The sequence below is a fragment of the Neomonachus schauinslandi genome, chromosome 2, assembly GCF_002201575.2.
Source record: "Neomonachus schauinslandi chromosome 2, ASM220157v2, whole genome shotgun sequence".
In the NCBI taxonomy this organism is placed as follows: domain Eukaryota; kingdom Metazoa; phylum Chordata; class Mammalia; order Carnivora; family Phocidae; genus Neomonachus; species Neomonachus schauinslandi.
The window spans coordinates 16,531,727-16,545,033 of record NC_058404.1 but is presented as its reverse complement, the minus strand read 5'-3'; the positions used below and the strand labels follow the sequence as shown (position 1 = coordinate 16,545,033).

Below are 13,307 nucleotides of genomic sequence, written 5' to 3'. Positions count from 1 at the left end.
CAAAGCAAACAGCGTATTGCTGGCTCACGGGACCTACTGGCGCTCTGACTGCCATTGTTGATGTAATTTTATGTAATGATTTGACAGATGGCATGCTGGGTGCTGTATATCTCCCGTTCCCTGGTGTTTGGCTTAAATGATACTGTATTCAGAACCAGACCGTGATAAAAACTTCCTGCCATGACAGACTGCCGACACCATTTCATACAACTGGGTGAAAGTTCCCTTTAATATTTTGCTTGCTGGCCAGATTATTAGTCATTCATTATTTAAATAGGAAAACATTAGGGGCATCTGGGTGGCTCAGTCGGTTAAGCGTCTGCCTTCAGCTCAGGTCATGATCCCGGGGTCCTGGGATCGAGCCCCAGTAGGGCACCCTGTTCAGCGGGGAGTCTGCTTCTCCCTTTCCCTCTGCCCCTTCCCCCGTTTGTGCTTTCTCTCTCAATCATTCTCTCTCAAATAAATAAATAAAATCTTTTTTTAAAATAAAATAAAATAAATAGGAAACTGTTGGAATTCCAGTATAAAGGTTTTCAAGCGAAGAGTAGTAGGAAAAGCCATAGGGAAACCTTGAGATAAGAGAAATTTGTCTCACCAGCTGTCTTCCTTTTTGGAGTCTTTTCCTCCCCTGTGGCTTGCCTTCTCTGGATAGAGTCATGTTGCTGGAACTCTTCTTTAGAGAGAAAAGATACATGACACAAACCACAACACTGAATTGTCAGTCACAACATATTACACTAAAAGAATTTTTACTTTAGAACATTATTATAAACTTATATCCACACACATAAGAAAACGGCACATGGATGTTTATAGCAGCTTTATTCATAACTGCCAAAACTTGAAGCAACCAGAATGTCCTTCAATAGGTGAACTGAGAAATAAACTGGTGCATCCACATGATGGAACAGTACTCAGCAATAAAAAGAAATGAGCTATCATGACACCAAAAGGCACAGAGAAATCTTAAAATCAGGATATTCAGCAGAAAACAACCTTAATAAAAACTATGGACTTTAATTACATTTAATAATAATGAATCAAGATGTTCATCAACTGTCACAAATGTATCACAGTAGCAGAAGATGTCACAGTAGGGGAAACTGTGTGCATAAGGAAAGGGAGCATAGGAGAACTCTCTGTACGTTCCAATCAATTTTTCTGTAAACCTAAAACTTTTCTAAAAAAAAAATTACAGTCTATGAATTTTTTAAAGAGATGATTATAAAGAAATAGTGTTTAATAGCAAGGAATGAATTCTTAACACTGCAGTTTGGGGGAAGAGGGGGAAGAGAGGGAAGAGTGGTCGTGCTGTCCCTAGCACCTTCCATCAATCATTCTGAGTCACGGGTGAACCTCCTCCAACACCAGCCTAACGGACGCTGATCCCTTCTTTTAGTTCTGCAAGCATGGCCAGTGACTTTAGGAAAAGGAGGAAGAGCGAGCCTGCGGTGGGGCAGCCCAGGGGCTTGGATCCGAGTGCGAGCAGGACTAGCCCAGGGCAAGTGGACCTCCCAGGATCAAGTGGCACCCTGACAAAATCTTTCATCAGTTCTTCTCCTTCTTCCCCCTCAAGAGCAAAAGGTGAGCGATAATAGATTGACATGCAAGCAATTTATGAGCTTAATTTTAAACTAGGGTACCATGTGAGAGCTGGTCCAGGATAAACATCCAGAGAGAGCTAGCATTTAAATACAGTGTCTTGAATACAATATAGTCTCAGAACTCTAATTTATCTTTTTTACACACACTAGGTCGGGTTGGTGAGCCATTTGAGTGGCTCGATGGACTCTATCATTTAGCATATTCATGCTTTTTTCCTCCAAATATATCATTTGTGGGTTTTTCTTGAACAAATTCAAAGTATCTAACTTACTGTCAGGCTATTAAAAGATTACATTTATGAATATTTGCATATTGTCAAAAATGTTCTAATGTTACTACAACTAGCAAAGTTAATCACATTTATAGAATAAGAATTAGAAGTAGCAACAAAGAACATTATTGCCTAAAACACTTTGATTTGGGGTTTTTTTTTAATTATTTAGTTCTAGATAAAAATGTGTCTGACCTACTGAAGTTATTTCTTTAGTCGTCTGTTCTATATTTTGGTGAACGAACATTCATATAGACAGTAGAATATCTATGTTCTGCATGGTACACGGTGTTTGATTCAGAACATTCCACTAGTAAGAACTAACTGGTTTCAAGCCATACTTAGAAATTTTAGATATCACCAAGCTATTTTTCCACATGGCCTGTCTCCTCTCCGGAAATTCGATGAGCTATGCTCAGAGAGGGCAAGTCTCTCCTTCAGGTCTCTGAAAGACTGCTCAGTGCATTATTGCTGTGTTAACCAGAACATTCCCAAGACGGAGACTGAGGCTTGAACCGGCATCTGCAGGTACCTGAGGCCATACCACATTTGGGTCCCCACAATCTCCCCCAGTCTCCTGGGGTTGAAACAAAACACCAAAGGAATTTGAAAGGTGTGAAGAACCTGAGCTCTAACAGAAGTTTCCATAATATAGCACAGATTCAGATACACGTATCAAATGTAAGCACTAAAAGTGTTGCCATGTGGTGATTAAAGTTAAGCAGTAGCTGGTTTAAGGAGTGAGCCCCTTTTATGACACCTTTCATCAAATTCACAGAGATGCTTTGATCAGATTCTACTCATTTATGCAAATGAATGCCTTAAGATAATAAGTCATGAAATATCATTGATTCATTACACTTGGATAGCACCCAAAAGTTAAAAGGTTTCTGATTAATTTAGATAATTGTTTTTATCCTAGGGAGTGTTAAGTCAACTTCCTTTCCCAAATAGTACATATCTACTTAATATGCTTATCTACTTTTGAAAAAGGTGGGTAAGATTGTAAGACAGCAACTCTCAATACGGGTATTTTCCTTCATGGGGTTCCCTTCTAAGAAGGAAATTTCCCATTAGATGTACTTCGGCCTTTTATTTATTAGTGAACTCAGCAGAGCAAAAATAAAGAGTCTTTCCAAACACATTCCAAATTGAGGTCAGTTTTAGCTATTATCAAATTGCAAGTTATTTTTAAAAAAAAAACAACCTCCCTGGAAAAAAGCAAGATGCATTTACCTCTGATGGGAGTTTTATATTATATCCAATTATCCTTATAAGAACCTGCCTCATAAGAGGTTGGAAGTGGAGCAATTAAAGAGGTAAATTCATTTATCTAAAGAGGCTCCACTTAATTTTTTTCTTGGAAAAATATTGGCAACAATAGTGCACGACATCTTGGTTTTGCAATTTTGGAAAATACTTTGTCTTACTGCTTTTTGTATCTAATGCCCATGAAAAATTATTTGCTACAGTTATGGGAGTGGTATTTAAATGCAAGTTTATAAATTACTCTTTACCTCTCTGTCATTATAAATCAAATGAGACTCAAATCCTGACCCTATTAAGTTAATTAAATCGATATCACTTTTGGCCTTAATTGTTCAACCCTTAAATGACTATCAGGTCATGCTATTGATTAGCTTTCGAGATACTGTTGTGCTTCTGGTACACCAGGTTTTGCCAAAAGATGTGTAAACACAATCAAAATAGGTAGATTAGCAACATTAATTATTTTTTATACATGGTTTTGTTAACTCTAATATCTGCAAAGCTACCTTCATTGAAAAAGTATTACCTTGCTTTAGAATCAGGCTTTTTTCTCTAGAGTTGAAGCTACATGTGTAACAATCGCTGTCTAGACCAAACCATACTAACTGCATTCTCTTTGCTGTGCTGTCTGATGCTAAGTGACATGCTCTCCTCTTTGTGAACCTTTTAACTTCTCCAAATGTCTCTCTTCCACCACGCTGCCCTGGATTAAAAGGTGGGGATGATATATGTCCGTCCCTTTACGGTTACTCAGGGTTCAACGGCAACCCCTCCAATGAGTTAGATTACTGTAACGCTTACAGACAGCATTTGGATGTCCCTCGTGACTCACAGAGGGCCATTACTTTCAAGAATGGCTGGCAAATGGCCCGACAAAATGCAGAGGTCTGGAGCAGCACCGAGGAAACAGTTTCCCCCAAAATCAAATCCCGTAGTTGTGACGATCTCCTAAATGACGACTGTGATAGCTTTCCTGACCCCAAAACCAAGTCAGAGAGTATGGGTTCTCTGTTATGTGAAGAGGATTCCAAGGAGAGCTGCCCTATAACGTGGGCTTCCCCCTACATCCAGGAGGGACGCAGTAATGGCAGGTCAAGGCTCCGGCACAGGTCAGCCCATGACGCTCCAGGCTTCCTAAAACTGTACAAGAAAATGCACCGCATTAACCGCAAGGACTTGATGAATTCAGAGGTGATTTGCTCCGTCAAGTCGAGAATAATGCAGTATGAGAAGGAGCAGCAACACAAGGGCCTGCTCCATGGATGGAGCCAGTCCTCCACGGAGGAGGTGCCCAGGGACATGGTCCCCACCCGCATTTCTGAATTTGAAAAGTTGATTCAAAAGTCAAAATCCATGCCCAATTTAGGAGATGAAATGTTATCTCCCATAGCCCTAGAACCTCAACAAAATGGTTTATGTCCCAAGAGGCGATTTTCCATTGAGTCTTTGCTGGAGGAAGAAAATCAGAGTAGACACCCTTCTCATGTACAACGAAGCTACAAGCCTAAAACCCTGGTGCCAATTCATATTGAAGTCACCAGTGATGAGCAACCGAGAACGCATATGGAGTTTTCTGATAGTGACCAAGACGGAGTTGTGTCTGACCACAGCGATTACATCCATGTAGAAGGATCATCCTTTTGCAGTGAGAGTGACTTTGATCACTTCTCTTTCACATCCTCTGAAAGTTTTTATGGATCCAGCCACCATCACCACCACCACCACCACCATCACCGGCACCTCATCAGCTCCTGCAAAGGCAGATGCCCGGCCTCCTACACTCGATTTACCACAATGCTAAAACACGAAAGAGCTAAACATGAAAATGCTGAAGAGCCCAGAAAACAAGAAATGGACCCTGGCCTTTCTAAACTTGCATTTCTGGTCAGTCCCGTGCCTTTCCGGAGGAAAAAAAATTCGACTCCCAAAAAACAGACTGAAAAGGCAAAATGTAAAGCGTCTGTATTTGAGGCTCTGGACTCTGCCCTTAAAGACATTTGTGACCAAATTAAAGCTGAAAAGAGAAGGGGAAGCTTGCCAGACAACAGTATCCTGCACCGTCTTATCAGTGAACTTCTGCCAGATATTCCCGAAAGGAACTCATCCCTTAAAGCTCTCAGAAGGAGCCCCATGCACCAGCCTTTGCACCCACTGCCTCAAGATGGTGCTATTCATTGCCCATTGTACCAGAACGATTGTGGGAGAATGCCTCACAGTGCCTCTTTCCAAGACTTGGACACCACCAACAACAATTACCACCACCAAGACCACGAGAGTGCACGGAGTCTCCAAGGTGGATGAACTTCTCTTTCTTTTTCCTTGTGGTTCAGACACCCACCATCCAGCACTTTCACCTTCCATTCCTACATCTCATCATTCCTAAGCCGTGAGACCACTCGGCATCATTCTGTGTTTTGAAGCAAATGCTTGTTGTGCAAACATGTCTTACTGAATAGTCTCATTTGCCCATGTGACATTCGGGCTGGATGTGTGGCTTAAAGTGACCACTAATTCACAAAAATTTATTCATTCAAAATCAAAAGGGAAATCCATCTTGTAGCTTAATGTTAGGGCTGAAACCACTTACATCAAAACAACAAATTAAACCTATTTTACCACTTTAAAAGGATTCCGAGACAGAGACCATGATTGAGTATCAGTATCCTTAAGAAACTGACAACTCTTTTTTTGTTGTAAAGTGAATCAAAACCAGTAACTTAACAAATAGCTTTTTCCTTGATTTTATATTAACTTCATAAAGTTATATTCACTCAATAAATAATTTGCTTACATGCAATATAAAGACACTACATCAAAACACCCAGGAAGCAAAACTGAAGTATGTAATGAGTCATTGATGGACAATGAAAAAAGAATAGGATTTGTTTAACGACTTTCTTCATTTAAAGGACACAGTGGAATAAAATTTTTGTGAATGTATCTTTAAGCTATATATAGAGAAGTCTCATCTCCATCGCTCAGTGTATTTCATTTTCTCTGCCTTTCCATATCTTTACTTATTTTCTATTTCCGCTGAAAGAATCCTCTATCGACATGTTAATTAGACCATGCAGGTTAAAAGTGACTCCCAAGCCCATTTTCATAGATGGACTATCACTTTGAAGTGGCAACGTAAGGACAAATAACAGTTCAAATGCAGGGGACTTTCTTGACGGTTTTTTTTTGGGGGTGTTTTGACATTTTCATACAATCTTTATACAATTCTTTTTGTTAATTCTTAAAGTACGTCTGTTTACTATGTAAATTCTAAGAAGCCAGAAAGAATATTCCATGCTGAAATTTGGATTAGCAAAGTCTTCTATGCACGGGACTTCTATGCAAAGTGCTTTACACTCATTACCTAATTAACACTGGCCTGAACCTAGGTGATAGGTGTTATTATAAGCACTGTTTTACAGTTGAGACCCAGGAAAGACAAGAGATTTGACCCAAGTCATTTAGGAAGTAGGTAGGAAAAAAGAGATTCAAGCTCCTAATAATTCAGAATTTGTAGTATAGGATATAATTTCTATAGGCAAAAGAAGAAAAAAAAGAGAATTCAAATTTCATATTAATGTAATATATGTGGCTCAGCTGTTAGCTGCCATTGCACACATTTGCTTATTAGTATTTATCTTTGCTTCCATTTATACTACACAGCACGCTTCAAAAATAACAAATTAGAATTTTTTAAATCAATGCCTACAATTTGAAATTTTTACTGATTGAGACATGTCATAGTTTAAGTTTTTAATTAATTAGCTACCTTTTCCAGTTTTTCAATATTGGACAATTCCAGTTTTTCAATTAAGTAAATCAATAATAATAATAATCCCTTCTAAATTTTATGCACAGAGTGCATTATTGAAACATGATTTGAGAGGGCTTTGAAATGCATTTAAATAAAATAAAATATTTACTTTCCAACTTTGTTTAGCCCAATTGAAAAATAGGTTATATTCCAAGGATTAGCAGAAGTAATTTACAAGTTAATGACCAGTATGAGAGCCCTATGATCATAAAAGTATATGTATTTAAAATGGAAAATATATGGCACATAATCCTCTCTCATTCTTAAAAATAACTGATTAAGTTTTACCTGAAATATCTGTGGCCATGCTACCTTACTAAACCTAAAGACTTTGGAATTCACAACTGATAGATATTTATCCTTATATGTTGTCGCTTAACTGATATCCCACCTGCTGTTAAGTAGACAATTCTTCCTTCTAGTCAAAGCAGTCAAAATCTTTAAACAATGTTTTCTTTTTATGAATTGGCATTTTAAATTCCTTTATAGCTGTATTTATTTTCTTTTTAATGCTTCTTGTTAACCAGTATAACTAGCTTTATTAAAGGCTAAGAGAAAGAATCTACTAATTTTGACCCAGTTACACTGGTAGAATTCTGTAACAGAGATTACTGGGATATTTTTAGCCTCTAGGTACATTTCCATGTATAAATGTGTAAAGTATGAGACCATTAAGAGATACTTGTAATCATAATTTTGTAATATAATTATTTATACTTTGTTTTAAGGTGAACAGAAACAATTCAATGTTTCATAAGCAGTTTGGCAAACAATATGACACTTTCTGTTTAGAGAATTTTTAATCCCTTTGTTTCTTGGAATAAATATATACTTTCTGATAAGGTAGCTGAGCAAAAGGGAAGGCAAAAGATAGAGGCCTTTTAAGCCTTCAAATGACGTCTTAAGACTCACTAATGAAGAGGGAGCAGCAAGAAGGGGTTGGGAGATGGACACACTCATGTCCTGCCATCACCATACTTTCTTTTTTTTTTCTCTTTTTCATTACTGCATTCTCAAATTGTTCCACAAAATGTTTTAGTTTTTGTAAACTGTTGCTATTTTCAAATTGTCCATCTTCTCTAGGCCCTATAGTGTAATTATAAATCGGAGGCAAAAGGAATTAGAAAGTATTAAATCTTTGAGATGAGAAATGCCCGCGACTATGAATGGTCTACACCGGATGCTGCAGCATAACTACACCAACAATGTAACAATTATATTTGTGACTAGAACACTTCTGCCACCTCGAGATATTTTTCCCTTTTGAAATGTGCTGGCTTTGTGTCTTCTCTCGCAACTTTGTAATGACCTTTGAGTTTTATACCCATGTCTTCCATTGTGGTGTCTCTCTAAATCTGAAGGAGAAAATAGTTGCCACCAGGGAAAATGGCTAAAAGGGTCAGCTTTTAACTAAGTGGATACTCACTCCGACCCCATCCTCTCCCGCAGACCACGAGTCCCCTAGAAGTTACGCTTCCGCCATGACTGACCTGGGGAGAAGTGCACCGCGGGAAAGAAGAGGAACTCCGGAAAAAGAGGTAGTGTGTTTAGCGCTACTTGAGTCTTTTTTCTGCAGCGTATTTGGCAAAGCACTTGTCAGCCAAAGTGATGTCCCAAACCAGTAAAGAACCCAGATTAAGAACATAAAAATGACAAGAGAGAAACTAGAAAGTTTCCCTGGAGCCTGAGCAAAGGACTCCAAGCAGGATGCACTCCGACCCTAGCTGCACATCTACCCCAGCTGCAGCCCAGTTTCAGCAGCGAGGCCTCTCTGAGTCTCGACCTGATACCCATGAATTAACAAGGGTGTTCTGCCAAACTCTTGAGCTGGGTTGCCCCACAGAGGAAGGAGATTTCCCTGTGCAAATTTCCCCACTGATGTAGGGGAGAGCCCTGGGTCATCTGTGTAGCAAATCCATACAAATTCAACATAAATGATTTTTGCTGGCCTGCTTTTATTGGAGAACATCTCTGAAAAATCACTGCTCCTAGGAACCGCCTACCAACTAGCTCTTTGTCCACGGCTCCGGCTCAGGGCTGGAGCTCTGGTGCGCGCTACCTTGGAGCTGTTTGACCGCAGCTGAAAGCTAGCCTTGGACTGGTAGCCATTTCAGGAGAATCACTACAGGTGTCTCCTATAGTCTCGAACCTGTGGGACCTGCAAGAAGTCAGGAATGTTCCAGGTTGCCTAAAGTTCACAGAATCACGAGGAAAGAGAGTGGGGTGAGGGAATTACTGGGAAGTGGAGAAGGAAGAGCTGGGGTGGCTAGCTGTGGGGTGCAGGTGATTGAAGGAGAGTGTGTGTCACATCTTATCATGGCGACAAGACGGGTTTGCTATGTGCTAGAGAGTTCCTGAGCCCTCCAAGGAATGCAAGATGACCAAACCTATGCTCTGGGCCACTAACTAGCCTCCCAGTGATAACTGGGCTATTTCTTTGCTACTGTGTTGATAATTATTTAGTAAAAGGGATGATGGTTTCCTTCATGACTTTTCCCAGTCTTTTTATTATGAGTCTGAAGGAGTTATGTCAATACATAGAACCTAGAGCAACTAACCTTCTGCAGTTATCCCAGGAAAAGCCGGATTTATACCTGGGACAGAACCCTCGGCAGAAGCCTATTCCAGCATTCATGTTCCTTAGTTTCTAAGACGAAATATGATATCCAGTGGTTATGATGAAAAAGTCATCTACTACATCCTGTTATCACTTAAATACCTACATGAAGGACTAATTGGTTGATTTATAAATTGCAGAGGATTTAAGTTATATGTTTCATCATTCTTTGTGCTTTCATTTCCCTTTAATTCACGTGAAATTGCTTTCTTGAAAAAAAAAATCCAAATTGTAAGTTAGTGCTAATTGTTTACCTTCCCTTTCAGAAATTGCCTGCAAAAGCTGTTTATGATTTTAAGGCTCAGACATCTAAGTAAGTAAGAGAAGTGTTCATTATACGTCTTAGGGTGGCTTTAAACACTTCAGTAATATTTAAGAGGTAAATATTGCAGTGAGGTGTATTATAAATAAGGTCTAAGTCCCAATTCAGTAATTGGCTGTAATTAGTGTTTCCTTCACAATAAACTGCGATAGGGTTGATTTTATTTTCATTTGAAGTTTAGTTGAGAAACACTGAGTTTTAAATGACATTAAACATGTTAGAGCACCATGAGTTCAAAGGGATAGGAAAACAAAGTGATATTAAGAATCTTTGTTTCTAGAATTTTCATGTCAAGAATGAAATAAAAGTAAAGTGCTGGGGAGTAATTAACACTAACTGAGAGAATTTAATAACATTTATCTATCCAACTAAATTCAGGGTAGTTTGTGGGGTAGAAGAGTAGAACTGTGTACAAAGATTCCCATAGTCAAAACTCCATGTCTTAACACTTTAACTTTGAGATTCTGAGCAAAATTCTCTCCTATGGTCTTTTGATGTTGGTGTTTTCATATTCCTATGTTGCAGTATTTTTTTTTTCTTTTTTACCTTTTGTACTTAGGAACTTGTTCATCAGGTGGGCATGTGGTTAAGAAAGGCTAGTACTAAGCACATAAAGAGGCTTAAATAGGAGGGAGTCTTCCAGATTTGTCGTGGCCCATGTGCATAGACCTGATTTAAGAAACTTTGAACTCCATTAGAATTCAAGATATTGAAATCATTGTATATTGGCATTAAATTATCCCGTGTTGTTTAGACTGAACATATATAATAACAAAAAATTTTGTTCATAAAAATGTATATTAACTAATATTATATTAATCAATTAATAGTTCTAGAAACTGTCTCTGCCATAAGACATACAAAAATAAAATCACTCAGAATTTGGTAATACTGCTGAGATGGTGAATGAACTAAATAGGAAAATGCTACTTACAAATTAAGATGGCTTAAATCTAGTGTTTAAAAAAATCCTGAAGAAAAGCTTACCCATCTTTTTTTTTTTTTTTTTTGGATGAGATAAATAACATCTGCTTTGTTTCTACTATACTCTAGTCCCTATTACTGCTCTTTGGATATGGTGTGACGATTTGTATGATGCATGCCGATTTTACAAAATAATGATATAGAACATGTAAATGTCATTTCTTCCTTGTGACAAGCAATCAAAAGCTTTTTTAAATGTATGAAACCCTGGGGAATGACAGGGCATATAACACGGGAAAGGTATCCACCCAGGGCCCACAGCTTTTTAAGAAAGCTTAGTAAAAAACAAGCTTTGGGAGAAAGATGATGTGCAGTGCTAAGGAAAGTGTTTGGGGTGTTAATTGTGTTGCTGAGTTTTGTTTGCTCCAAGTGCCGAGCCTTATGCCATCCTCCAAGGCCATGTCCTCATTGCAAAAGCTCTGAGTTAGCAAAGGTTCAAGGCTTGTAAATGGCAAAGCCTTTCTGAATGGTTGTCAGCACCACCCCCACCTTTCACGAAAATCTTCCTAGACCCACAAAATCTAATTGCATAAACCTTCAGAGAAGTCGATCCAATAATCACCCATGGAAGCTATCCCATATTTTTTGTAAAAAAAAAAAAATGTTTCCCACATATCATAAGTAAACTGGTCTGATTGCAGCTTAATCATATTCCTCTCGTTCCGTTCTCAGGAAATGTAAAGAGCGGCCCCCGGTGTAGTTACCCTAGACACAAAAGTCGAGGTTATGGATGACTCACAAAGCTTTAAAAGGCTCACACACCCAGAAGCACTGAATGTCCTAGAAGTGCTCTTAATTAATAGCTAGATATGAGTGCTTTTCGTGCCTAACATCTTATCAAGAGACAGATAGATGTAGCTGTTTTAAATAAATATCTGGTTTTTTAATTTTATTTTAGTATGTTATGTTAATCACCATACATTACATCATTGGTTTTCGATGTAGTCATTCTGTTTTAAAAGCTATTTTTCTTTACCTACTGCAAAAAGTTTAATTTACAAAAATACAGCTCAGTAACTCACCCAATGTGATGTCTCAATCGTTAAAAAGGAAAAAGAGATAAAATGTCATTGCCAAAGGTTATCAATGGCCACTATTCAAAAGGTTTAGGGGAGGGAGGAAACAAGCTTTACCATAATGGGGCTCAAAAAATCTAGGTCTGAGATGAGAGGGACACAATTTTGAAAACTGATAAGCGAGGTCTCTGTCCTTTATCTAGAAGCCCTCAAAATTTTAAATACAAGCCTTTAAAAATAGAAAAGATTTCTTTTCATATTGAAAAGAAAAAGTTTTCTCTAATTGACATTTAAAAACAAAAAGCTAAGCTTCCTAGTCTCCTTTCCAGAAACCAAACACACCTGGTGCTAATAAAGCTGTTGGACTGTAAACATTAAATATTTTGCTTTTTGTTTTCTACATCAGGCACTTCAAGAGGGAAGTGTACTGTATTTGAATGTAAGGCTCTGTGAGTCTCCTTTGTCTTTTGGGTTACTGGAAATTTAATGCACTTTCAATGTGACTATTTTAGCACTTCTAATTGCTCGATCATTCTTTTAATATGCAACAGCTTTTTTTCCAATTAATTCTTTTAATCAATGAGAAATATTCTACATCTGATATCCACCTGTCTCTTCATTACCTATTCGGCACAAATAAACGACCCAAATCCAGATTCTGAATGAAACGATGCAGAAGATTCAAGAGTGGGAAGGCAGATGTCTAGGAAAGTGGGGCTCTTGGGAAAAGATAGGAAATGAGTGTCTTCCAACAAAACATAATTATGGAGCCAAAACAACAAACAGATACAATTCCCTGGATAACGAAGCCATGAAAAACAGACGCAGGGAGGATGAGCAGGTAGGCGTGAATTAGCCAAAATAAGGAATGTCTTTAGAACTTGAATTACGTACCCACATTTACCTGCTTAGGAGAGAAGCAGGTAAATAAGCTTCTTCTTTGAAATAGCCCAGATGGAAAAGCATAGTTAGTGTCTCAAAAGTATTTTTATTTTTTAAAGATTTAGGGGCGCCTGGGTGACTCAGTCAGTTAAGCATCTGCCTTCGGCTTAGGTCATGGTCCCAGGGTCCTGGATCGAGTCCCGCATCGGGCACCCTGCTCGGCGGAGAGCTTGCTTCTCCCTCTCCCACTGCCTCTCCCCCTGCTTGTGTTCTCTCTCTCTCAAATAAATAAAATCTTTAAAAAAAGAAAAAATGGGGGCGCCTGGGTGGCTCAGTCGGTTGAGCGACTGCCTTCGGCTCAGGTCATGATCCCGGAGTCCTGGGATCGAGTCCCGCATCAGGCTCCCGGCTCGGCGGGGAGCCTGCTTCTCCCTCTGACCCTCCCCCCTCTCATGCTGTTTCTCTCTCGCTCGTTCGCTAATAAATAAATGAAATCTAAAAAAAAAAAAAAAAAAAAAAAAAAAAAAAAA

General features: G+C 38.7%; 1 protein-coding gene across 17 annotated transcripts in view; it reads left to right on the top strand.

Moving 5' to 3' along the window:
* The window catches only part of SORBS2 (sorbin and SH3 domain containing 2), a 90,548-nt gene that overhangs the window by 50,118 nt on the left and 27,123 nt on the right, over nucleotides 1-13,307 (top strand). For 11 of the 17 annotated variants that reach the window (XM_044912818.1, XM_044912815.1, XM_044912817.1 and 8 more), the window contains 4 exons: nucleotides 1,400-1,584; nucleotides 3,861-5,438; nucleotides 8,406-8,494; nucleotides 9,840-9,886. In XM_044912818.1, the coding sequence (XP_044768753.1) occupies nucleotides 1,400-1,584; nucleotides 3,861-5,438; nucleotides 8,406-8,494; nucleotides 9,840-9,886 (1,899 nt within the window). The remainder of the gene's footprint in view (nucleotides 1-1,399; nucleotides 1,585-3,860; nucleotides 5,439-8,405; nucleotides 8,495-9,839; nucleotides 9,887-13,307) is intronic. The other 6 variants (XM_021694256.1, XM_021694255.1, XM_021694254.1 and 3 more) reach the window with 1 other exon arrangement.